Genomic DNA, 25,534 nt, shown 5'->3' with positions numbered 1-25,534 from the left:
GCAGCCTGACTTCCGTTTCCGGTGGAGTCGAGGCGGCTTCCGGCGGCGTGACCCGAGCGCGTTGGTCTGGCGGAGCAGGAAGGTCTGCGCTGGCGGCCGGTAACCGGGCAGTGGGTGGGAGCGGCCGGGTGTGGCCCATCTGACCCTCGGGAGGGAGGGACGACCTTTGTCTTGCGACCCGAGCCAACACCGAGCTGGACTTCAACCCGATCCTGTTGCGGAGCATTTTTTGTTGCTTCTTCTAGGCCTTCCCCCGCACCCCGGGATTCCTATCACTGGGGCCCTGTGGGTGTGAGTCGGGAGACGTGGGTTTCATTCTAGCCTGCGCCACTGATCGGCTCTCTCTGACCCTGGGCGGGATATGTCTGTCCTTTCGTGGGCTTCAGCTGCTTTATTTAGAAGATGGAAGTCGTATTCTCAGGGATTAGAAGCTCCTTTGGGGCTGGAACTGACTTTTATTAGTGTTACACACTGCCGCCTGCCCGGGCACAGAGCAAGAACAGGTACTCTGTAGGTACTCCGTGCCTGCTTGTGTTGTTTGGGTCACAAAACCTTTGGGAAATCTAGTGAGCGCTCTTGATCCCCACTACCCACCTCTCTAAGTTCCGCCCCGCCCCTCCGCTTACAGACAGGACGTTTCACAGATACCGTTGCCAGTCCATGGATCCCAGAGCCTGGCCTGTAGTAGACGTTCAGACATTGGCAGTCGTCATATCGTAGATGTTCAGTTCATCTTTTTTAAATGTACGACTCACTATCCACTTCACAGGAGGAAGATAGATATCCTCTTAGAAGGTTTTAATCGTGGGCCTGGCAGTATGTTCTTCTCACTTAAGTCTCCCAACAACTCTAGAAGAGAGGTATTAATTCCCGTTTTTGCAGATGAGGAAATTTAGGAATAGGAGAATAAACTTGTTTTAGGCCATTCACCTTGTGAATGGTGAGGGCAAGAATTCAGACCCGTATCTGCAATTCCAAAGCCCTATGTTCTTAACTACTGGCTGAAAAAGGACTAGATGTAGAAGTGTATTTGAATGTGTTCTAGCAGCCACTGTTGGGGAATTGTTAACAGTATGTGGCGGCTATTATCAACACAGATGGTCCCAAACCAGACATTTCATGCTGTGGAAATACTATTTCTCTGTCTCCTTTTCTTCCGTAGCATCTATATTGCTTTTTAAATAATAGCACAGTTTACATCCTGCTTTCTGTGCCCATGTTCTTCAATCCTTTTATCTTTGGTGAATATTGATTCACGTGTGTTGCCTTCATATGGCGGTATCAGTTGTGTTGCCTTGTTATTCTGCTAGCCCTCCAAAGCAGGTGTTTTTAATTATAGTTGAACTATGAGGTGATATGTTTAGGCATTATCTCTTTTTCTTTTTTGTACTGCTTTTAAAGGGACTGTATTAGGAATCTTGGAAGCACTGCCAGCATGTCTGATGTTCAAGAAGCCACTAACCAACTCTTGGATGTGAACCTTGATGAGAACTGGAGGTCTATACAAGTGACAGGAAGTGATCCTAGAAGTGAGTCTGAGCACCTCCAAGTCACTGTTGGAGCCACTGTACCTACTGGTTTTGAGCAAACAGCTGCAGATGAAGTGAGAGAGAAATTGGGGTCATCATGCAAAATCAGCAAAGACCGGGGCAAGATATATTTTGACATTTCAGTGGAAAGTCTGGCTCAGGTTTGAATGAAGCAATATTTAAAATAGTTTTCTAAAAAGGTCATTTTATGATTATTTTCTGGCTTACAGACCCCTCTTGAATCCTTTTTGCTTTTCTTTGCTCTGCCCCACGTCTGGTGATTTTAAAGTATTACTCATTTTCCATCCGGTACTGATTTGTAGGTTTGACTAGGAGGTTTCCTATATTTTTAGCAGTGATCCTAATATTTCTTGAGGATGAGTTTCACTAGAAAGAATCCTGTGTGACTTTTGAAGAAATTCTGAATATCTGCCAAATGTCTTTGAATTTCTTTACTTCAACATCTAGCTGAAGTTTAGACTTTGGTGGTGAAGCAAATAAGGAGAGATTTTTCTTTTAATCTGTGTCAAAGAAATTCTTGCTCAAAAGTAATTAGGAATCACTGAAGGGAGAAGTCGTCAGCAAACTGCCGTCCCACTTGAATAAAAGCTAACCAATATTCATTACCATATAAGCATCGTGAGAGCAGGAATTGTCTGGGGTTTTTTGTGTTCTTAGTGTCTGGCATATAGTAGACACCCAGTAAATATTTGGGGGATGTATTGGCAAGCAGATATTTTCTACCCAGTATCTTAGTTAATAACCTCAGCAGCTTTGTGAAGATAGGTGCTTTTATTATCCTCATTAATCATTAGGCTTAGGAATAAGTAATTTCTGCAGAGTCGCTCAGCTAGTAATAACAGCTGGCCTCAAACCCTGTGCTCTTAACCACTACACTCTACAGTGTACCCTAGGGAGCCAAGAGGGAAATATGATAAAGCCCCACTTGACTTTATCTTCCTTTCTCCCCTAAACCTGTGTTTCCCCAGTAGCACTTCAAGCTATCTTTCCATCTTCCTTCTTACGTTTCTGTAGGGAAATAGAAGCTAATGGGTAACCAAAAACATGGGAGACTGGGGATATGGGGAAAATTTAAAGTACAAATTACAGGTATTAGCTTCTTTAAAATGTTTATACCTAATTTTTATATTTAAATGTTGATAGTTCATGTGATTCAAAAGCTTTCTTAGAACTTTGTTTCTAACATTTTTTTCTCTTCTCCAGGTTCATTGTCTGAGATCAGTTGATAACTTATTTGTGGTTGTTAAGCAGTTTAAAGATTACCAGTTCAAAGAAACAAAGGTGAGTTTTCCCAAACATGGTAGCTGACTTTCAGCCATCTTCCCCAAAGAGATTATTCCCACATTTTGCATTCTATCGTCTAGCATTACGGCTCCTTTTGTAATATAGAATACTGGGAGGCTTTTACAATAAAAATCAGAAATTTGTTGACAGCCCATTCCAAAAGTTGTTTTTATTTATTTATTTATTTATTTATTTATTTATTTTTAAAGATTTTATTTATTTATTTGAGAGAGAGAGCATGAGCAGGGGGAAGAGACAGGGAGAGGGAGAAGCAGACTCCCTGGTGAGCAGGGAGCCCGATGTGGGACTCGATCCCAAGACCCTGAGATCATGACCTGAGCCAAAGGCAGACACTTAACCTACTGAGCCACCCAGGCGTCCCTTTATTTATTTTTAAAGATTTATTTATTTGAGAGGAGAGAGAGCGTGTAGGGGAATAGGGGCAGAGGGAGAGGGAGAATCTCAAGCCAACTCCCCACTGAGCACAGAGCCCAATGTGGGGCCTGATCCCACAATCCTGAGATCATTACCCGAGCTGAAATCAAGAGTTGGACACTTAACTGACTGAGCCACCCAGGCACCCCAGCCAAGAGTTGTTTTTAAAAAAATGAATATTGTGGGTAGTGGGCAAAACAGGTGAGAGAGGGTCAACAGGTACAAACTTAAAATTATAAAATAAGTCCTGGGGATGTAATTTATAGCATGATGACTATAACTACTGATACTGTACTGCATATTTGCAAGTTGCTAATAGAGTAGATCTTAAAAGTTTTCATCACACAAAAAATTTTTAGAACTATGTAGGGTGACATGTTAACTAGACATTGTGATCATTTCGCAATATATACAAATATTGAATCATGGTGTACACATGGAAACTAAAATAATATTGTATGTCAGTTACATCTCTTTTGTAAAAGATGAAAGAATAACAAAAAATAAGTTAAAAGTGATTAATACAGAAAAATCTTGAAGTGTATAAGAAACAAAATAAATTGTTTGACTTTCTTACAAAAAAGTATATATTTTTTTATTTTTATTTTTTTTTAGATTTTATTTATTTATTGGACAGAGAGAGACAGCGAGAGAGGGAACACAAGCAGGGGGACTGGGAGAGGGAGAAGCAGGCTTCCCGCTGAGCAGGGAGCCTGATGCAGGGCTCGATCCCATGACTCTGGGATCATGACCTGAGCTGAAGGCAGACGCTTAACGACTGAGCCACTCAGGCGCCCCAAAAAAGTATATACTTTAGATTAGCTTTGCTTATATATAGAATTGCTTCCAGACTGTGCATCAAAGTGACTGAATCATCTACAGATAACACTTTCTCTCACAGGTTTCCTTTTGCCCTTTCTTCTCTAACTTCATTTTTTGAAATAAAGTCAAAACAGTATCTAAATACTCCTTCATTTGTTAAGACAACAGCTTTGTTTCCATTTTGTACTTAGCATCTGATTCCTAAATATTGATATGCTGCCTAAGTTGGAAGTTTGAAAAATGGATTGCAGTAAGGCCTTAGTATTTTTCCACATTGTTTTTTGGTCAGGTTTCCAGAGTCAGATGCTTGAAAGCTTTTTTCTTTCAGTTTTATTGCCTATATTAGAAACAGTGCATTTTTAAAATCTGTGATATACTGCCTAATTCTCTAGTTTTTATTTATTGGCAACAGGTTGATTTCCAAAGCATTATTCAGTAACTGATCAAAGTGATATGAACCCATAGTCTAGAGAAAATAAAACCAGACCTAAAAGAATTCAGGCTGAAAATAGATTAAAATTTTATTAACTAAAAATGTAACTTTCAGCACTAGTATTATAACCCTGCAGACTTCTGATAATTATTGTCAACTGAATCATATCAATAAAACTAGAATATAACAGGCAGGCTACTGAAAATTTTTGCTGCTTAGTATTTGGAAATTTTAACAGCCAATTCTGTACATGAGTAAATGCTAACAGGCATTTTTAAAAACTATAAAAAAATAAATTTAAAAAACCCTGTAAAGTTCCATCTTAAATTCTGGCCTTTATTAATATTTTCTTAAATTCCTATGTTTTTGGCATCTTAGAGTTTGCATTAGTTTGGATGGTTTTGAGCTCTACTTGGAGGTGGATTTGATACTATGTAGTGGTTCTACATGAGCCAGCTTTTCAGAATTGCTTTGTAAGTAACTGCAAAAGAGTTTGCTGGTGGATGTCCCAAAAGAAGAGCAGCAAGGATTAAGGTAGATTTTCAGATCTGTACAAGGACGTGTATGTGACCATGAAAAATTGTTAAGCCTTTCCCTTTATGGACTTATGTTGCAACATAGCCCCATACCCTTGTTTTTAAATATTTGCTTCTTGCTTTCTGTTAACCATCAGTTTGTGGCATTATACTGTCCCATATCTTATAAGAAGCAATATTAATTAGTATTCTAATAAGTCCTTTTTAAGTATTCAGATATCATGAATTGATTAACCTGTTTTTAAAAAAAGGGATATTATTTGTGCTTTATATGGGTTTTTTTTAAACTAGGTAATACATGTACTTAGAGCAAAATTGTAAAGACCCAAAGGATATGCAGTGAAAAGTGTTTGTTCCTCCATCTCCAAACCATGCAGTTCCCTCCCTTGAGGCAACAACTTCTACCAATTTATTGGATATCCCTCTAGAGATATTTTATAAATATTTGCATTTTATGTACTTACACAAATGAAAGCATGCCACACATACTGTTCTGTGCTGTGCCTTTTTCTCCTATATCTTAAAGATCGTGCCAGTATCATGTTGGATTTCACTGCGTCATAATTCAGGCATTCCCATTAGGACATTAGGGTTTTCATACTCTTGTTACTACAGTGGTTCAGCAAATATCCTGTATATATCCATCTACATATTCAATCTGTGGGTCATTTTTCTGTTTAATAAAATAGTTTATTTTACCAGTACTTATTGCTAGGTCAGAAATGTTTGGTCTTGGTCTGTCACATTTATGTTACACACATTCAGCTTTTTCTTATTTAAAGTTTATGTGTTTTCTTCACATTTTTCCACATTGTTTTATACTAGTATGAAAAGTTTTGTTTTTGTTTTGTGTTGTTTAGTTTGGTGCTGAAACCCCGGCTGTAAGGCTTCTTCTAGCTGTTATTGTAACTACAACTTTTTTTTTTTTTTTAAGATTTTATTTATTTATTTGACAGAGACACAGCGAGAGAGGGAACACAAGCAGGGAGAATGGGAGAGGGAGAAGCAGGCCTCCCACAGAGCAGGGAGCCCGATGTGGGGCTCGATCCCAGAACCCTGGGATCATGACCTGAGCCGAAGGCAGACGCTTAACAACTGAGCCACCCAGGCTCCCCATAACTATAACTTTTAAACTACTATTTTATGTAGTAGTTTTTGAATCCCTGCTAAGAGCAGTGATGAAGTTAGCATATTTTCCACATCTCCCCTCCTCCTTTTTCACCCTCCAATTTTATTATTTTCTTAGTGTTGACCCCCGTGCTTTTATTTATTTATTTATTATTAATTTTTTTTTTTTAAGTAGGCTCCACACCCAACATGCAGCCCAAAGTGGGGCTTGAACTCATGACCCTGAGATCAAGACCTGAGCTGAGATCAAGAGTTGGAAGCTTAACCAAATGAGCCACTGAGGCACCCCAACCCCAGTGCTTTTAAATACATTTACTAATCAGCTTTAATGTCTATCCTTTTATCTCTTCACAGAGGAAGATATGAGCATCTGTTTCCTTCCTCCTTTAACTACATTCCAATTTGTGATATTTACAAATGACAGATTCTGCTTGTAATCATAATCCCTGTTTTCTTTTTATCTCTTGAATGGCATGAGTTCAGAAATTATTGTTTTTCACCTTTACATTTGATGAAGAGTTTAGGTATAAAATTTGGAGTCACACATTTCTTCCTGAAAAATATTGTAGGCAGTATTCTTTTTCTTCTAGCATTAAATGTTGCCATGGAAAATTCTGAAGGCATCTTGTTTTTTTCTCCTTTATTTGTTGCTTTCTTGATATTTTTGCTTCATGCCCAGATTTTATTTGTAATCTCTGAAGTCTTACAAGTTCACCAGGATGTGTCTCATTGTCAGTAATGCCTTGTCAAGACATGTCAGTCTGTAAAGAAGTTTATATCCACATACATTTTTTGAAATTTTTCTTGAATTATTATTATTTTTTTTATTAAGTAAACTTTACACCCAGTGTGGGGCTCAAACTCACAACCTTGAGATCAAGAGTCACATGCTCTACCAACTAAGCCAGTTGCCCCTAATTTTTTCTTTCATTATCTCAAATCCTTTCTTCACAGATAAACCATTATACATATGTAGGATCTCTTGACTTTCTTTCATGTTTTAAGATTTTCTTTAATCTTTTTTTTAATTTTGCCCACTTGCGTTGTATTTGCTTTACCTTTCTCCACATCCCTTACTGTGTTTTCAGCAGTGTCTTTTGTATGTGGTGCTTTCAATATGGTCTTCATTTTGCAATGGTTTTATTTTTTCATTCCACTTGATTCTTTGAACTCTACAAGCTCCTGTTTAATCTTTTTATGGTGGCTCACCTCATCTTTCTGCTTTTATATCTCCGCTTGGAGCTCTTATTTAACCAAGGTATTTCCTCATTCCATTTTTTTTCTATCATAATATGCTTGATCACAGTTTTCACTGTGGCACTGTCTTTCTGGTCACTGTTTTCTGTCTGCTCTTTGTTTTTCTGTTCCTTTCCTCCTTTGTCCTTTTCTTATGTTCATATAAATCTCGTGCTGATAACTTTTGATGATTGCTCATCTGTGAATGAGGAAGTTCCTCCTGGACCTGCTGCTGATAGGAGGCTCTTGTGGGAGGAACCAGGAACTGTTCCAGGACATCAAGAAATTCCCCTGCTTGCTGTTTAAGTTCCTTCTGACACGCGAGGCCCTATAGCTCAGGGGTTAGAGCACTGGTCTTGTAAGTTCCTTCTGACAAAGGGTTGTAGGTGAATGAGGTCTCTCTTACTTTTTTTTTTTTTTTTAAAGATTTTATTTATTTATTTGACAGAGACAACAGTGAGAGAAGGAACACAAGCAGGGGGAGTGGGAGAGGGAGAAGCAGGCCTCCTGCTGATCAGAGAGCCCAATGCGGGGCTCGATCTCAGGACCCTGGGATCATGACCTGAGCCGAAGGCAGACGCTTAACGACTGAGCCACCCAGGCGCCCCCTTCCTTTTTTTTTTTTAACAGCTTTATTGAGGTATAATTTCCATACTATTGCATAAGTTCTTTTAACCAGTACTTCTCTCTATCCTGAAGAGATCAGCAGCTTCAGGGTTATTTACACTGTAAAACATCTCTTTCCAAGCTCTACCTTATCAACATAGCAAATAGAGCATGTCTCTAAGATTCCTTGTTTAGCCTCCATTTCTCTCCCTTGCTTGTTCTTGGTATAAATGAAGTCCAGGGAAGCTCCTTCTGTCAGTATACATACTTCTCTGCTATTCCAAAGAACAGTTTATTTGCTATAACTTCGCAGACTGCTCTAACCTTTGTCTGAATCTATAGGCATTCTTCCTCTGGTGTCTTCCTGCACCTCTGTTTGACCTTCACTACACTTGGGAATTCTTATGTTAGAATTGTTATGTTATGGTTCAAAGTTACAGGTATGTAGATTCTATTAAGATAAAGTCATTATTTCCGTTGGTGGTGGTGTTTAGAATGGTGTCTGGAGAAAGAAAGGGGCTGTGCCGGTGTTCTCCATCACATTAAACCTCCAAGTCCTATAGATGCCCTTTATAAAAGGGAAATAATTTGTAAATAGAATTGAATTTGCCGAACCAAAATTTACCATTATTCATCAGGTTTCAATTAGTATCAAAACCCTCCCTCCTCCCCATTTCAAGTCTCAGTTCCATCAGTGAACACTGATCTCTTTCTAATTTGATCGTCAGTAGCATATACTGTCTATACCAGCACTCTGCAATAGAACCTTCTCACTGGAACGTTTTGGGTCTACACTGTCCAACACAGTAACCACTAGCCATTAGCGTGTGAAATGTGGCTCATGTGATTGAGAAACTGAGGTTTGTTGTTGTTTTTTTAATATATATATATTTTTAAATAAGCTCTACGCTCAGTGTGCAGCTTGAACTTAATGACCCTGAGATCAAGAGTCACATGTAAATAAATAAAACATTTAAAAAAAATAGTCACATGTCCTACCAACTGAACCAGCCAGGTGCTCCTGAGCTTTTCATTTTAAATCATTTTACTTTCTTTCTTGTATTCTTTTATTTTTAAAGATTTATTTATTCGAAAGAGAGAGAGTACACGAACGGGAGGGACAGAGGGAGAAGCAGGCTTCCTGCTGAGCCAGGAACCCCACCCAGGGCTCAAACCCAGGCCCCCAGGATCACAACCTGGGCTGAAGGTGGACCACTTAACAACTGAGCCACCCAGGTGCCCCTCATTTTACTTTCAATAGCTACATGTGGCTAATGGCTGCTGAATTGGACAGCACGGCCCTGCACCACCCATTTTAACATTAATCACATTATCCAGTAGCCATTTATTGAGCACTATTTGTATGCCATGGACTGTTCTAGACATGTGGCTTACAGCAGTGGTCAAGACAGGTCAGGTCCTTTCCACCCGATTTCTGGGAGAAGCCTTGATGGTGAACAAAACATAAACCTAGTAACTTTCAAATAATGCTGAGCTCTGTAAAATAAAATGGGAAGAGAATGACTTGAAAGGACAGCTTTATGAAGAGCACGTCTCTCAGAGGATATGCCTTTTAAGTTACTATTAATAATGAGAAGGGAGCCAGCAGTGCAGAGACCACATGAAGCAAGTATCTTCAAAGTAGAGGTAAAAAGGGAGTGGGGGAGAGAACAGTTCTGAAGTGATGTAAGAGAAATAGGCAGAGGTCAGATTATGTTGGGCTCTTTGAGGAATTTAGATATTATATGTGCAGTGGGAAGCTACTGAGGGGCTTTAAGCAAGGGAGGGGCATGATCAGATTTACTTTTTTTTTTTTATTATACGGCCGTTTAAAATCTTTAATCAAATTTCATCAATTACCAGCCATATTACATGCCATGATTTAGCTTTCTATAAACAACTTTGCTTTCTGTCTACAAATCAGTGTCAATGAAATAAAAAATAAAACAGTATCCTAGGCAAAGAACTTTATTAACCTTGTTTCAAACTTTATTCCCAGGTTTCTTCAGCTTAATTAGCTGCAAAGAGTGAATTGTGTATAAGCAAAAACTGTAAAGAGCTGCAGTGTTCAAGGGCTTGGACTTAAAAATATTAGAGATCTAGATTTTATCAGATCCATGAACAAAATTTTAAAAAGCAGTCGTAATATAAAATAGCAGCCCCCAGTAACTTCTTCAAATTTTATCTTCTTCAGAAGTTGACTCAATTCAGTTTGCTTCATTCTTGGAAGCTTCATTTTAAAAAGATTCTGGGTGTGGGTGCCTGGGTGGCTCAGTTGGTTAAGCGACTGCCTTCGGCTCAGGTCATGATCCCGGAGTCCTGGGATCGAGTCCCACGTTGGGCTCCCTGCTCGGCGGGGAGTCTGCTTCTCCCTCTAACCCTACGCCCTCTTGCGCTCTCTCTCTCACTCACTCTCTCAAATAAATAAATAAAATCTTTAAAAATAAATAAAAAGATTCTGGGTGCTATTAGAAATTGGAGAGATACATTTTTCACTGCTTCTGGTTTCTTTTTCCTTTTAAAAAATTCTAATTTTTAAGGGCACCTGGCTGGCTCAGTCAGTGGAGTATGCAACTCTTGATCTTGGGATCGTGAGTTTGAGCCCCACGTTGGATATAGAGATTACTTAAAAAATAAGTAAATAAATAATAATACTTCTTTAAAAATTGCTTTTAAAAGTAGTATATATACATAGCACAAAATTCAGAAGGAAGTCAGTCAGTGAGAGGTAAATTGCTCTCCCTCCCGTTTTTCATCCACCCACTTACCCTCCCTAGAGGCAACCATTTTTAATAGTTTCTGATTGCTTACATTTTAATCTTAAAGCCCAACTTCTGGTCTACCAGTCTAGTATTATTTTTAAGTTGCTTAATTTGTATTTATCTTAATTTTCAATGAAATTTTAATTTCTTTAATCGTAGACATTATTTTATTTCCTCTTCTGTTTTGCACTCCTACCACCCCCAGTGTAATGATTAATGTAGTCTATAGGCAAAGTGTAGGGATTTGTTCAATAAAAGTGGTGAGAGATGCATGGATTTCATTCTCTGTCCTTTATAGGAAGAAGTTCTAAAGGATTTTGAAGAACTGGCTGGGAAGCTTCCATGGTCAGACCCTTTAAAAGTATGGAAAATTAACACCAGTTTCAAGAAAAAAAAAACAAAGCGCAAAAAGATGAATCAGAGTTCAGGTAAAGAGAAGATTGATAACGGACAAGGAGACAAGACAGATGAGAAAGATGATAAAAAAGGATTCACTAACAATACCTTAGATTCCCATATCTTAGACTATTATGAAAATCCAGCCATCAGAGAAGAGATATCAACATTAGTAGGTGATGATTTGGCATCTTGCAAAGACGAGAAGGATGAAAGTTCAAAAGAAGAAACTCATCCTGAAGTGCTGAAGTTTAGAGTCACATGCAACCGGGCAGGAGAGAAACATTGCTTTTCCTCAAATGAGGCTGCAAGAGATTTTGGGGGTGCTGTTCAAGATCACTTTAAGTGGAAGGCTGACATGACCAACTTTGATGTGGAGGTATGTACAGGCTCTGATTATGATGATTCAAGAAGGCTATCACAGATAGGTAGCATTTTTAGACTAACCAATTTTATGGGCGGCTACATTGTGGCCACAGAGCTAATAGGGTGTGGTTAACAGGAGCATGCGCTACGAGACAAATCTAGATTCAGATTTTGACTCTACAACTGCATAACTTTGGACAAGATACTGTCTCGGAGCCTCTGTTTTCAAGTGGAGCCATCAGTAGCATATACTTTTAAGTGTGTCCTGAAAGTTAAATGAGATAATACATTTTGGTATTTGGTTTGATACCTGCTGTATACTAAGTGCTCAGTAGATGGGAGCTATTAAGACTTGAGTTTTGGGCACCTGGGTGGCTCAGTTGGTTAAGCGACTGCCTTCAGCTCAGGTCATGATCCCGGAGTCCTGGGATCGAGTCCCACATCGGGCTCCCGGCTCAGCAGGGAGCCTGTTTCTCCCTCTGACCCTCTCCGCTCTCATGCTGTTTCTCTCTCTCTCTCTCAAGTAAATAAATAAATAAAATCTTAAAAAAAAAAAAAAAAAAAAAGACTTGAGTTTTTTGGGGCGCCTGGGTGGCTCAGTTGGTTAAGTGGCTTGCTTTCGGCTCAGGTCATGATCCCAGGGTCCTGGGATCGAGCCTCACATCGGGCTCCCTGCTCATTGGGGAGTCTCCTTCTCCATCTGCCTCTGCCTGCCACTCCCTCTGCTTATGCTCTCTCTCTCTGGCAAATAAAATCTTTTTTTTTTTTTTTTTAAGATTTTTTTTTTTTCATTTATTTATTTGAGAGAGAGAATGAGAGAGACAGAGAGCACATGAGAGGGGGGAAGGTCAGAGGGAGAAGCAGGCTCCCTGCCGAGCAGGGAGCCCGATGCGGGACTCGATCCTGGGACTCCAGGATCATGACCTGAGCCGAAGGCAGTCGCTTAACCAACTGAGCCACCCAGGCGCCCTGGCAAATAAAATCTTAAAAAAACAAAAAGACTTGAGTTTTTTAATCTAGTACTTTTTACATTATGTGGACTTTCAGATTATAAAATTCAATCAATTAAAGCAGTTATTTTGGTTTTTTTGTGTCTTGGTTGTAGAGTTTTACTACTTAAAAAAAGTGGAGTACATATTTAAAATAAACCCCAGCCTCCTGGGGCACCCGGGTGGCTCAATTGGTTAAGCGACTACCTTCGGCCCAGGTCATGATCCTGGAGTCCCGGATGGAATCCCGCATCAGGCTTCCTGCTGGGGGTGGGACCGGGGGGAGGGGGGGTCGGCTTCGTCCTCTGCCCCTCCCCCTTTCGTGCTCGCTCTCTCCCTCATTCTCTCTCAAATTTCTCAAAAAGTTAAAATTTTAAAAAATATGTATAACCCATAAACCTACAAAATATGTTGATACTGTAAAAATTCATGGAGTATCTGCTTATAGTAACTTACAGTGAATGAAAAGAGTAAAACAGGTTTTAAAATTTAAGAGTACATACTAGATGATTTCATTTATATGAAGTTCAAAAAAAAAACTAATTTGTGGTGGTGGTAGTCAGATTAATGATTACTTTTGGTGGGTACCGACTGTCAGAGGACAAGGGGAGCCTTCTGGCATGTGCTAGAAATATTGTATATCTTTATCTTGGTGGCAGTTACACAGTGTATATAGGTAAAAATTCCCTGCACTGTATATTTGGGATTTGTCCACTTTATGCAAAGTATAGCTCAATAATAAAGTAAAAAAAATTAATTAATAAAAAATCTTAGTGCAGTGTGAGCAATCCTAAAGCTTTTATTCTTTTTTTTTTTTTTAATTTTCTTTTTAAGCAATCTCTACGCCCAATGTGGGGCTTAAACTCACAACCCCAAGATTGAGAGTCACATGCTCTATTGACTGAGCCAGCCAAGTGCCCCTATTTTATTCTCTTTTGTTTTTCTTTTACAGGTTCTTTTGAACATCCATGATAATGAAATTGTTGTGGGCATTGCATTGACAGAAGAGAGTCTCCACCGAAGAAATATCACACATTTTGGACCTACAACACTTAGATCTACTCTTGCCTATGGGATGCTTAGGTAAGAGAATGGGTTTGCTGTCTAGATTAAAGTGACACCTTGGGGGGCGCCTGGGTGGCTCAGTTGGTTAAGTGTCTGACTCTTGATTCAGCTCAGGTCATGATCTCAGGGTCCTGGGATCGAGCCCCATGTTGAGCTTTGTGCTCAGCGGAAAATCTGCTTGAGGATTCTCTCTCTCTCCCTCCTTCCCTCCCCCCCCAACCCCTGCGTTCTTTCTCTCTCTGCCCCTCCTGCTCTCTCTCTCTCTCTTTTTCTGTCTCTAAAATAAATAAATCATGGGGCACCTGGGTGGCTCAGTTGGTTGTGTCTGACTTCAGCTCAGGTCATGATCTCAGGTCAGGGGATCAAGCTCTTCGTCAGGCTCCCCACTCAGTAGGGAGTCTGCTTCTCCCTCTCCCTCTCCCCTTCCCCCTGCTTGTTCTCTCTTACCCTCTCTCTCTCAAATAAATATATAAAATCTTTCAAAAAATAAATCTTTTTTTAAAAAGTGACACCTTGATTTGAGTTTTCCCTTTAAAACACCTGAATATTGTGTGAAGTACTGTGTTGGAATTTAGTGGATAAACAACAGGATAAAAAGCAAATGATCTGTTTCTTTCTCTTGTATCCAATGTTGATTCCTTGTAATCCTGAAAATATCACTTAACTACCATCTCCGTTTTCTTGATTTTAAAATGAGAACAGTAGTTTTCATCTGCCTCTGAACATTTCTGTTTACAAAGGATATACTGTATATTGGGAAATACAGCAAATTTTACTGTGTTTAATTTCTGTGCCATGAAGCGGATGAAAGCAGAGGTTTTTATATTTTTATTTATTTATTTTAAGTAATCTCTAAGCCCATTGTGGGGCTCTAACTCACAACCCGGAAATCAAGAGTCATATGCTCTATCGGCTGAGCCAGCCAGGCGCCCTGAAAGCAGAGATTTTTTAAATGTGTATGATACGGGGTGGGGGTAGGGGGCGGGGGCAAAAAAAGTGTATAATGTGTAAATTAACATGGGGAGCTTTTACTAATATTTTTAAAATTTATACTCACAGCATCTCAGGAATCATCCAGGATTTTCCACTTTTTCAAGTGCAAGACCTAGCTTGCTTTCTTGTTTGTCCTTTGCCCTTTTATTGGGTGCTTCTTTCCACCTCTAGGACAGGTTGTCTTCTCTAGGTTTCTGTTCTCCAGACTGCAAAATGGGTTTGATGTGAGACTTAAAGGATTGTTAGTGAGGAGTAGATGTAGAAATATATGCTTAATACCTGTTACATAGTGTCTCGTATATCCTGGTATTGATTAATTGTTTATTAATTATTATAGTTCCTTCTCTTCCAGTCTTTGCTTCCTCTTTCACTCTGCTCATCCATGGAGTCACAGTTCAGCACAATTGGAACCTATTAGTATAATGACAGTAATAGAATACTGGGCCCATTTGATAAAGGAACAGCTCCTAGTCTTCCTTCCTTCATTTAACAAACATTTATAATGTATTGCCAGGCATTATGGTAGGATCCAGGAACATGGAGACTTCTTTTGGGTGCAACTATTAGAAACCTAAGTAAGCTAGTTCAAGATAAAAAAAAAAACTGATGATTGCATAGGAAGGGGTATTTATAGGAAAGATACTGAGAAATCTTGGGGAATCCACAGAAAAACTGAAGGGTTGTTAAAAAGATTAAATGAGATAATGAATGCAAAGAGCTTAAATCCATGGCTTGGCAAATACAGAGTGCTCAAAGTAAAGCAGTTATTTTTGGCAAGGTTCTTACCTTTAAAATTAAATTCATAAAGAAAGGAATACTAAATGTCTAATTGCCAATAAACTTATTATCAATACTTATCAATACATGTTTTATTTGAAACACAGTTGAGATTTTTTTTTCTTATGGAACAGTACAGGTTTATGTACAAAATAAAACTGTATTCTCTAAAGACATGGATGGATAGATAGATACACACGTATATATTAAAAGATCTGGAAGCTCCCGGGTTTCACTCCCCCCCCAAAAAAATAAAAGATCTGGAAGCTAAATTCCATCTGTCAGTGAAATGTGATTTTGGATGAGTCAGAGGGTACTTTTAGCTATACGTAATTTTTTTTTTAAGCTCTAGGATATAGAGTCAATCTCTTAATTACAAATTGATCTTTAAAATGAATATCGATTGGTGTTTCTTTATGCTAGCATAATAGGTCCTTGATCTTATAGCTTCAGGAATAGTCAGTGTGAAAGCCCCAGCTATTGATTGAAGTCTTTTCATATAGGCTGTTTTCTTTTCTATAGGCTCTGTGCTCCTCAACCTACTGATATAATAGTTGATCCGATGTGTGGAACAGGAGCAATACCAATTGAGGTAATGATGTTTCTTTATCTTTTGGATAAGCAAGTGATACATCTAGAATATTCTAGACCTAATGGGCAAATTACACATAATGAAATCATCAGGGTTGGGTCAGTGGACCCCCAAGAGTTTTAAAAGAATTGCACTAGTTTAAAAAAAAATTAAAAAAGAAATTGCACTAGTAAAGCTGGGATTTTTGTGTGAAGGATATAACCACTTATTACAACTAGCTAAGGACTGGTAGATTATAAGTGATGGTTACTCAGTGGATTACAGAGGAGGCTGAGAGTTACAAACTGGTGAGTCCCTTTTTTATAAAAGACAAGCTGGTAGACTCGAAGGCACAAGCATAAACTGGAGGAAGGTGTTCCATCTCTATAAAGTGAGATTATGCTTCTTAATCCACATAGGCTCTTGGAGGGAGTAAATATAGTTATAAAATGGAGAAACCTATGATAATGTTATTTAGATTTTTCAGGAAGTCTAATATGGTTACATACAAACGCTCTTAAATGGTTTTCAAAATTACTGTGATACTAAGAGGACTCAAAAACTACTTAAAGCAAAACAGGAAATGGAAAGGCATTTTCTAAGTAGAGAACATTTAACAGGAGAGTCTCCTTGAATCAGTATTATCTAAACTTTTACAAATAATTTGGAAGAGGGTGCTCCTCTTTAAAATTGCTTAAATTTATTTTTAAAAATTGCTTAAATTTATGAGACATAGTAATTTCTTACATAGAGTATCTAAAGCCAGTGGGAATAAACTGCAAGGAAATACACAGATTCTATGAGTGGGCAGAAACTGGACAGGTGAACAAGTCCAAAGCAACCCACAAAGGGAAAAATAATATTCAAATTGCAATTAGAAAATGACATGTGTCATTTGGGAGCTAAAATCCCAGAAGGAAATCTTGGTAGTCTAGATGACTACTGTTTTCTGGTAGTGTGAGCTAGAGAAATTTACTGTCACTAAAGAGCTGCCCACAGAGAAAACTCAGTTGTTGTCAAGAATTCCAGGAACAAAGCAAAGTGTTCCTCTCTAGCATTAAACCTTGATGTACCTATGTCTGAAATAGAAGGGAAAGTTACTACATATCAAGAAATATACAACAGAGCTACAGAGTCCAGAAGAGCCCAGCCTCCAAAAAGATACAGAAAAAGGTTGAGGCATTTCCATGTAAGAGTAGACATGAGAATGTTAATATAGAAAAATCTATACTGATACATGATCAGAATGAACGAAGTTATGAAATGATAGACAATATGTATACAGAATTGTTCACCCAAGTATAAAATAGTGATCTAGAGTTCTCCTTTTAAAATTTGGAAGTACTACAAAATCCATCTTTTTCAGAGGCCGAAAGTCTAAACAGATTGAGACAAAAAAATGAGTGTTGGGGAATCAGAATCACTTGAGAGGCTTTCATCAAATTCTGTAGGTCTCTTCTACATTACCCTCAAGTGTGTGGGAAAAAGAAAAGGCGATGAAGCCTTGTGTTCATGGATATGGGTGTATTACTGTTTACAAAGGAAGAAGAGGTATTTGTTCCTCATCCCTAAACAGAGGGCAGAACTTCCTCTGCTTTCATATCAGAAACCTGTGAATCTACATGGAACATTGTTCAGCCTAGGGTAGGGTGTCACCTCCATTCCACAAATGATATGTAACATTGGTATTTATGTTCTGTTGACATGTTTCTGAGTTAACATTACAGAATCTTTTCAGGCATGTGGTTATCATTAAAGGCCTATGCAGTGGATAATATATTTTATTTTGAAATTTTCAAATACCCCAATATATCAGATTATATAAAATCCTGTAATCACAAAAGGGTATAGGTTGGTCACTTTAATTTGGTTAAGTTTTTCAAACCATGGTTGTATTTCAGGTCTGTAATGCTTACTATGTGCCAAACACTGCTGCCTGAGGGATTGCATAAAATATGAGACTTGTCCTTAGGGAGATTTCTTGAAAGGCAGACAGGTATAGAAATAATTAAAAACAAGTGCAGTGACAGAGTATGTAACAAAGTGCTTTGGGTTGGGGAGGCAAATGAGAGACAGCTAAGAGAGTTGGGGTTGATGTGAAAGAGTGTGACATTTGAGCTAGGTCTTGAAAGATGCATAGGAGTTCAGCAAGTGAGAAAGAACAGGAGGGCTTTTCAAGCAAGGGGAATAGCAAAGTTCACAACATGCAGTGTTCTACCACTTTAGAAAACCATTGGATTATTGGATTGGATTGTCTAGTTTATTGACAGTCAATTGAAATGATTTTCCCTTCAATCATTTCTGGGTTTGGGGGGGTTTTTTTGTTTTCGTTTTTTGTAGTTTGATACTTTGGTTTTAATATATACTATTGTCTTTTAGGGGGCTACTGAATGGTCTAACTGTTATCATATTGCTGGTGATAATAATCCGTTGGCTGTGAATAGAGCAGCAAATAACATCTCATCTTTATTGACCAAGAGCCAAATTAAAGAAGGGTAAAAATTTATTTGGTTTTTTTTTTTTAAGATTTTATTTATTTATTTGAGAGAGAGAGTGAGAGAGAGAAAGAGCACAAGAGGGGGGAACGGGAGAGGGAGAAGCATGCTTGACTCCCTGCTGAGCAGGGAGCCCGATGCGGGACTTGATCCCGGGACTCCAGGATCATGACCTGAGCCGAAGGCAGTCGCTTAACCAACTGAGCCACCCAGGCGCCCAAGAAGGGTAAAAATTTAAAAGATTTTGTAGCATTTCTTAGACTTAGATAATCACTTTTCATATTGACTTCATGAATTAATACCCCCAGTGCATGGTGACATCATTGTAACTAAAATGAACATACTGTGAGACGCCATTAAATTTTAAAACCGTTTATTGAAAATAACTTACAAAAATATTTTACTGTAATTTCCCCACCCCGTGCAACTATGTTTATTTCTGTCTTCCTTTTTCTTATTTGTATATCTTTTTTACTACATAGTGGAAAAATAATGTGTTGATTCATTTTAATTTTACAAATTTTCAAACACTTTGAATATTTTTATATAGTCTTTTTTAAATGACTGCATATTTGTGTAGAAATTCTACAGTTTATGTAGCCTTTCCTCTATTATTTGGCATTTTAAAGCAGTGTCAAAGTTGGAAGAAAGCTGAAAGCCATTTTCATATTACCTATAGGAGATCCTGACCAGTGGCCTTTCAGTCTGTCACCATCTCTAATGACTTTGTCTCTGAAGGCTCTCAATTCCGTCTTTGCACGGCTTGGAGTTCTAGTCATGTCTTTTAGTGAACTGAATTCCTCTCTGTACCTTCTATGTATTTGTTTTAGACCCATTGGATCCATAAAGAAAAATCTTAGCTCTGTGTCACACGATGCTTGACATCAGACATTTGAAGGGCTCCCCAGAGTCCCCCTCCTCCTATCCCACTCCTCCAAAATCCTCTCTCCTGCAAGCAAAATATTCTAAGGTCCTTCAGCGTATCCTTTCTAGGCACTGGAAGTCCATTGGTGTCTGGGAAATTTTGTTTTTTTTAATCTATCTGTTGTTACAGTATCTTAAGCCCTGGCCCACTACTCCAGGTTACATTCAGTGATGCCACTTGTGCCGGCCTTTCACCGTTCTTTCAGTTTCATTTGTCTTTGGAAGAATTGGTTGAAATGTCACTTGGTCTTCCATTTCTCACCAGAGGCCTCATAAAATTGTTTCTGTGTTCTCCTCTGCTGATGCCCTTTATTTTCTCAGAAAATGGCAGGAGTAGATAGTGGTCAGCATATTTGTTGGAAGTACAGATGCTCCATATCCTGAATACATAGCCCAGGGAAGTGGTTCTATCCCATAATTGGCCTTACCAAACCTAGAAACAGCTGCCTCCATAACCCTTAATGTGAGGTTTGTATTTGTAAATAGAAATCAGTGGTTTTAAAAAGTATGTATCTATTTGATGCACATATTCCTATTTGTTAGTTATACATGGAATGCCTCATACTGTTTTAGGTCTGTATGTTGGTTATTCTCTTCTTTGCTAATTTTTTTCCCCTTTATTGATGAGAATCACCAGTGCTTTGTTCAGTTCTTTCATATACTGTTTGTTCTATGTTTTTATGCTCACTGCCTGTTTCTTTATTTCTGTTTCCTGTTGAGGTTTTTTAAATTTGTTATTTAACTTTAAGTTACATGCTGTGTGGTTTTTTTTTAATGATAAATTTTCTCTATTTTGGTTTCTTTTTAAATCATTGGTTGTGTACTTGTCTCACTGATCTAGTTGTTTGGGGCAGTGCTTTTCAAAATTTAATGTGCATATGAGTCACCTGGGGATCCTGTTAACTAGATTCAGTAGGTTTCAGATGGGACCTGGGAGTTTTGCGTTTCCTAGCAAGTTTATGGGTGATATTGATGCTTCTGGGGCTGTGGCCCAACTTTGAATAGCAAGGGTTTAGATCAGTTTTTGTACCTAAGTAGTTGAAAGATTTTAACTTATTTTATTGATTAATTTTTATGGTACATTTTGTTGCGTATTTATTGAAATTTTCTTGGGGCTTAGTACATCACCAGTTTTTTTGAAACCTGATAAAACATTTTCAAACAAATTATTTCTATTTTCTGTCTATTTTATCTTGCTTTTCAGACGCTCTGTACCTTTTTTGTCTGTTCTACCTGTACTATTTCTATCAATCTGTCTTGATTTTACTATTTTTTGTTCACTTGTTTTGTTGCAGTTATTGGTACCTGTGATTGTGATTGATATGGCTATTTTCGATAATCTGTGCTTTTTTCCCCCCGTTATGGAGTGACTGCCTTTATTGCACATTTTCTCTTAAATTCTTCATTAACTCTCAATAGAATAACCATTCATTTCTGCTCACAATCTTTTATTTGCCTTTAATTCTTAGCCTGTGCCTTATTGCCTGTTGTATTTTGTTATATCAGCAGCTTTGCCTTAATGAGGAGGATTTGTATCATTTATATTCTTTTGTTATGTTTTTTCAACCTTTTTCTTTGTCTTACTTTTTCATTGTGTGATACATGTTCAATTTTAAAACAAGTATCTCTGTTTTACTAATTTTACGTATCTGTTTCTTTAGGTTTCCTGTTATTGAAAGATCTACCAAACTTTAGATGTGTCACCTCATAATCTTTCTTTCCTGTGTTTATTGATGTTTTACATTCTCAGTTATATAATTTACTGCTTCATTACTGTTGTCAGTCATCTTTTGTAGTTGTGTTGCAATCTTGTTTACCCCTTAATCGATTTTCTTAAATTGTAGATGAAACCAGACATATTTTGAAACCAACCTTAACCATTTTTTAAATTGTCATTACAGATTTTGTCATTAGAAAAGTTTTATCATATTAACTTAGGATTTCTTCTACATTTTGGTTTAAAATTTTGCTTATTGTTAATGTCACTGATATTGTCATTTTAGTAGCATTTTGTATTTTATAGCAGTCTCTTCAGAAATGTTTTTAGATTTCATACTTCAGAATAAGCACATTTCCTTTGTCCCCATAGCAAAGTGTCCTGGGGCTTGCCCATAGATGCTGTTCAGTGGGATATCTGCAATCTGCCATTGAGAACTGGCTCTGTGGACATTATTGTAACAGACATGCCATTTGGAAAAAGGTGGGACTTGGCTTTTAAAAAATGAGTTTTACCTTCACTTGTTAAACTTACCTTCTAAGAGGTCATTCTATCAGACATCTTCAATTCCTTTTAGTAAACTTAGAGCACTTTTTCACTTAAGAATTAGATGATGGATTCACCCATTTTGTTTCTTCTGAGAACTCATGAATTAACTACATTTTGGTCCTGACCATCACAGGTTAATCCACTTCCTGGCCCATTGCTGAATTACAGGATACTTCACAAAGGCTGAGGAAAACTTGGTTCTAATTCTCAGAATAAATGTTTTCTCATCAATGGTTTGGTTTATGTAATCTGTTTATTGCAGTCATTAAGAGGACAACTTACATAACTATGATAGTTGTCAAAAAACTGTTTTGTAGCCAAAAAACTGTATTTATTTGTTTCATATTTCTTAACCAACTGAGCCACGCAGGTGCCCTGCTCATCTGTTTCATATTTCTAAGCCATTTACTAATAAGTCAGATTACTCATTTTATTGGCATATAATGGCAAAGCCCTGGCTTCTAAAGGGCAACTATTTTTTTAGGTTTTAGCATTTTCTTATTTTAATGAGTTTTTAATTTCTCCTTTCATATAGTTCTAGATGTTTATCTACTAAGTGTTTGATTCACTAGACCTTCTTTTATAGGATGGGCTCCAAAAAGAGAAACTGGAACCTTTATCCAGCTTGCCTACAGGAGATGAGCCGTGTCTGTAGACCAGGGACAGGCCGAGCTGCGCTACTTACTCAGGACAAGAAATGCTTTACCAAGGTGCTGTAAATTAGCCCCAAAATTCACCCTGTGGCAACGTTAGGATCTTTTATTTAAACTTAGGGAAATTAGTTTGAGTAGGATTTGTTTTCTCTTCCCCCATGGTTTATTACTACCAACTACACTGCTGGTTGGTCTACAGATTGTCTGCTAATTACTTCTGTCCTTTTTGTGTATACACAGGCATTATCTGGAATGGGACATGTTTGGCGGAAGGTACATACTGTCTGGGTGAACATAGGGGGTCTTCATGCAGCAGTTTATCTTCTGAAACGTACACCTCAAGCTTTTCATCCTTCAGAACAAGATAGGGAAAGAACTCCTTGGTGATGCAAAGAATGAAGATGGTTAATGGTATTTGTGCCTCCCAACACTGGGAATGTCAGCATGAAGAACATGGTTTGAGAGAAAAACAGTGTTAATAAAATTGCAGTTTGCAGTTTAAACTGATCTAAAGCTCTTCACCTTTGTTAGCAAAAGGTGTGAATGGAATTGAAGTTCTTAAGCAGAGCTTTGGAGCTCTTTTTGAAGAGCCGGGCAATTACTACTTAAAATGCTTTCAAGATCCTAAGCCTACTAAAATGCCCTAGGACTTGGGTTTTGAGTATCTATTTTCAGGCTTCATAGCAGTTCCTGTTTTCCGTTGTAGCAGGTAGAAAGCTACCCTGGCCTAATGGAAAGGAAGAGAACATAATCAAAACATTTTGGGCCATACTACATTGCCTGTGCAGCTTTGCTCTTTAGTTTCTCAAGTTGGCTTTACCTCACCCTTAATAAAATGAAGCATTCCATTTTGTGAGTAGTGTTTGCCCCCTGACAAGAAATCTCACCAGACCAACTGGAAAGTTTACCATCTTCCTTAAAAATTAAAATATGCATGTTATTAAAATATATAAAACTAAAATAGAAGATTAGGATTGATCAAAGGAATTGCAGATTCTCTCAAAGTCTTTAAGAAAAAAAAAAAACTTCGAGAATTCTATTCTCTCTTGGATCTGTATTCATATTTAGCTGTTTTTCTAGTTGCATAAAGTCCTTTCTGACTGGAAAATGAAATGAAGTCCTTGTAAAAAATGGTGCCTCCCTGGGACAAATACTAGTTGAGGTACATGTGGAATTCTTTACAATATTCAGAGTTTATCTGGGAGTTTCGGGCTCTACTCAGCTTAGATTTTCAGTGTCATGTTAGTAATATATTAGTACTACTCAATACCTTAATTTTAGATATCTTACATTTAGAATAAAAGGACATAATCCTTTTCTTTGAAAGAAGAGTTCACATTAGCAGCATAGCCCTAGTCTGTTTTTTTTTTAAAGATTTTATTTATTTATTTGAGACAGAATGAGAGACAGCATGAGAGGGAGGAGGGTCAGAGGGAGAAGCAGACTCCCTGCCGAGCAGGGAGCCCAATGTGGGACTCAATCCCTGGACTCCAGGATCATGACCTGAGCTGAAGGCAGTCACTTAACCAACTGAGCCACCCAGGCGCCCCCTAGTCTGGTTTCTGATCTACTACTACCCCACACTTCAGCATGAATTAAAAGCAAGATACTTAGAAGGGTTTTATTTTTTTTATTTTAAAGATTTTATTTATTTATTTGACAGAGACACAGCTAGAGAGGGAACACAAGCGGGGGGAGTGGGAGAGGGAGAAGCAGGCTTCCCGCTGAGCAGGGAGCCTGATGTGGGGCTCCATCCCAAGACCCTGGGATCTTGACCTGAGCCAAAGGCAGACGCTTGACGACTGAGCCACCCAGGCGCCCCTTATAAGGGTTTCATATCCTAGACTGGAGTTTTTAACATCAGGAAACACACCCAAAAGAACTATTTTGGGTTCACCATAAAACCATCTTTCACCTTTTTTTTTTTTTTTTTTTTTTTTAAGATTTTTGAGAGAGAGAGCATGGCAAAAGAAGAGGCAAAGCAGGGAGCATGACATGGGGCTCAATCCCAAGACCCTGGGATCATGGCCTGAGCCGAAGGCAGATAGATGCTTAACTGACTGAGCCACCCAGGCACCCCTTTCACCCCTTAATAAACCATTTAAACCTTTAACTACTGGGCCCGTAATCGGCAGAAGTGGAAAGTAAAAGGACCATGTCTGTTTTCACCACTGTTTACCAAGTGCCTGGCAGAGTACTTGCCAAAGTGGGCATTTAATATTTGCTAAACAAATAGTATTTTTGCGTGTTGGCTTAGTTTTTAAGTATACCAAATTTGTACTTGACCCACCATATGGGTCAATATATGTTCATGTTTGAGGTGAGACATACAAGGGTAACTATTGGGCAGTTGGAAATTAAATGTTAGTGAGCTAGCCATAGAAAAAGAAAGACACCCTTATTCTCTGCCTAGCTTTTCCTAAGAAGTTTAGGTGAGAGGTTATGTGGGAATCTCAGGGGGATACGGTGAAGGTTTGAAAATTCTATGAGAAAAATCAAATTGTACCTTGGTACTTTATCATCGTTTATAAGAGGCCTACCACTGTCACCCTTATACTTTTGTCTCAAGGCTAACAAGTATGCTAATCAGTTGTGAAGCTAGTAGCTATTCAGTGATACTTTCTTTGATAAAAGCATTTTCACTAGAAAAGAGAATGGTTATGTTAGTTTTTCCCAAGCCCAAATTCTTAATTTCCACATTAGAAATTAAAACTGAGAAAAAATGTAAAATAGTAATAAATGCTTCATGTTAACATTTTCATGGAGGTAACTTTAACAGAGTAATACTCTTTTCTTTTTTGCAATTCATTTCTCTTAAATGTCTGCCTCAAGAGAAGGCAGCTGGATTTTTGTTTCTCTTCTATATTGGTTGAGATATTACTTATTTGCAATTTTTGCATTTCATGTATTTGGTCATTTGGAAAATACTGGTTCACCAAGTTATATAAATCTCCGAAATGTTGGCCCCGTTCATTATATAATATGTGCAAATTAGCTTAATATCACCACCTAGCTCATTAAAAAAGGTGGTCGGGGGGGAACGGGTGGCTCAGTCAGCTAAGTGTCTGTCTTCAGCTCAGGTTATGATCCCAGGGTGCTGGGATCGAGTCCCGCATGGGCTCCCTGCTCAGTGGGGAGTCTGCTTCTCCCTCTGCCCATTCCTCCCACCCCTGCTTGTGTGCACGTGTGCTCTCTTGCAAAAGTAAACAGAATCTTTAAAAAAAGTCCTTTTAAGTATTAGGAAGAT

General features: G+C 38.2%; 1 protein-coding gene across 3 annotated transcripts; it reads left to right on the top strand.

Moving 5' to 3' along the window:
- Positions 1-5: 5 nt before the first annotated feature.
- THUMPD3 (THUMP domain containing 3) lies at positions 6-23,400 on the top strand. 3 transcript variants are annotated; one of them, XM_034997262.1, is made up of 10 exons: positions 6-82; positions 1,402-1,690; positions 2,754-2,831; positions 11,091-11,567; positions 13,496-13,626; positions 15,901-15,970; positions 18,329-18,444; positions 21,458-21,568; positions 22,221-22,344; positions 22,528-23,400. In XM_034997262.1, the coding sequence occupies exons 2-10, from the start codon at positions 1,436-1,438 to the stop codon at positions 22,672-22,674; spliced, it is 1,509 nt and encodes a 502-aa protein (XP_034853153.1). In that variant the 5' UTR covers positions 6-82; positions 1,402-1,435; the 3' UTR covers positions 22,675-23,400. The 3 variants fall into 3 exon arrangements, with proteins under 3 accessions (XP_034853153.1, XP_034853152.1, XP_034853154.1); XM_034997261.1 differs by having other exon boundaries at positions 20-99; XM_034997263.1 differs by lacking the exon at positions 6-82 and adding an exon at positions 318-860.
- Positions 23,401-25,534: the final 2,134 nt, after the last annotated feature.

This window comes from Mirounga leonina, unplaced genomic scaffold (genome assembly GCF_011800145.1).
Source record: "Mirounga leonina isolate KUSES-001 unplaced genomic scaffold, KU_Mleo_1.0 Mir_94, whole genome shotgun sequence".
Lineage (NCBI taxonomy): Eukaryota > Metazoa > Chordata > Mammalia > Carnivora > Phocidae > Mirounga > Mirounga leonina.
Note: the sequence above shows the minus strand (reverse complement) of the source record. Positions and strands in the feature narration are given on the sequence as shown.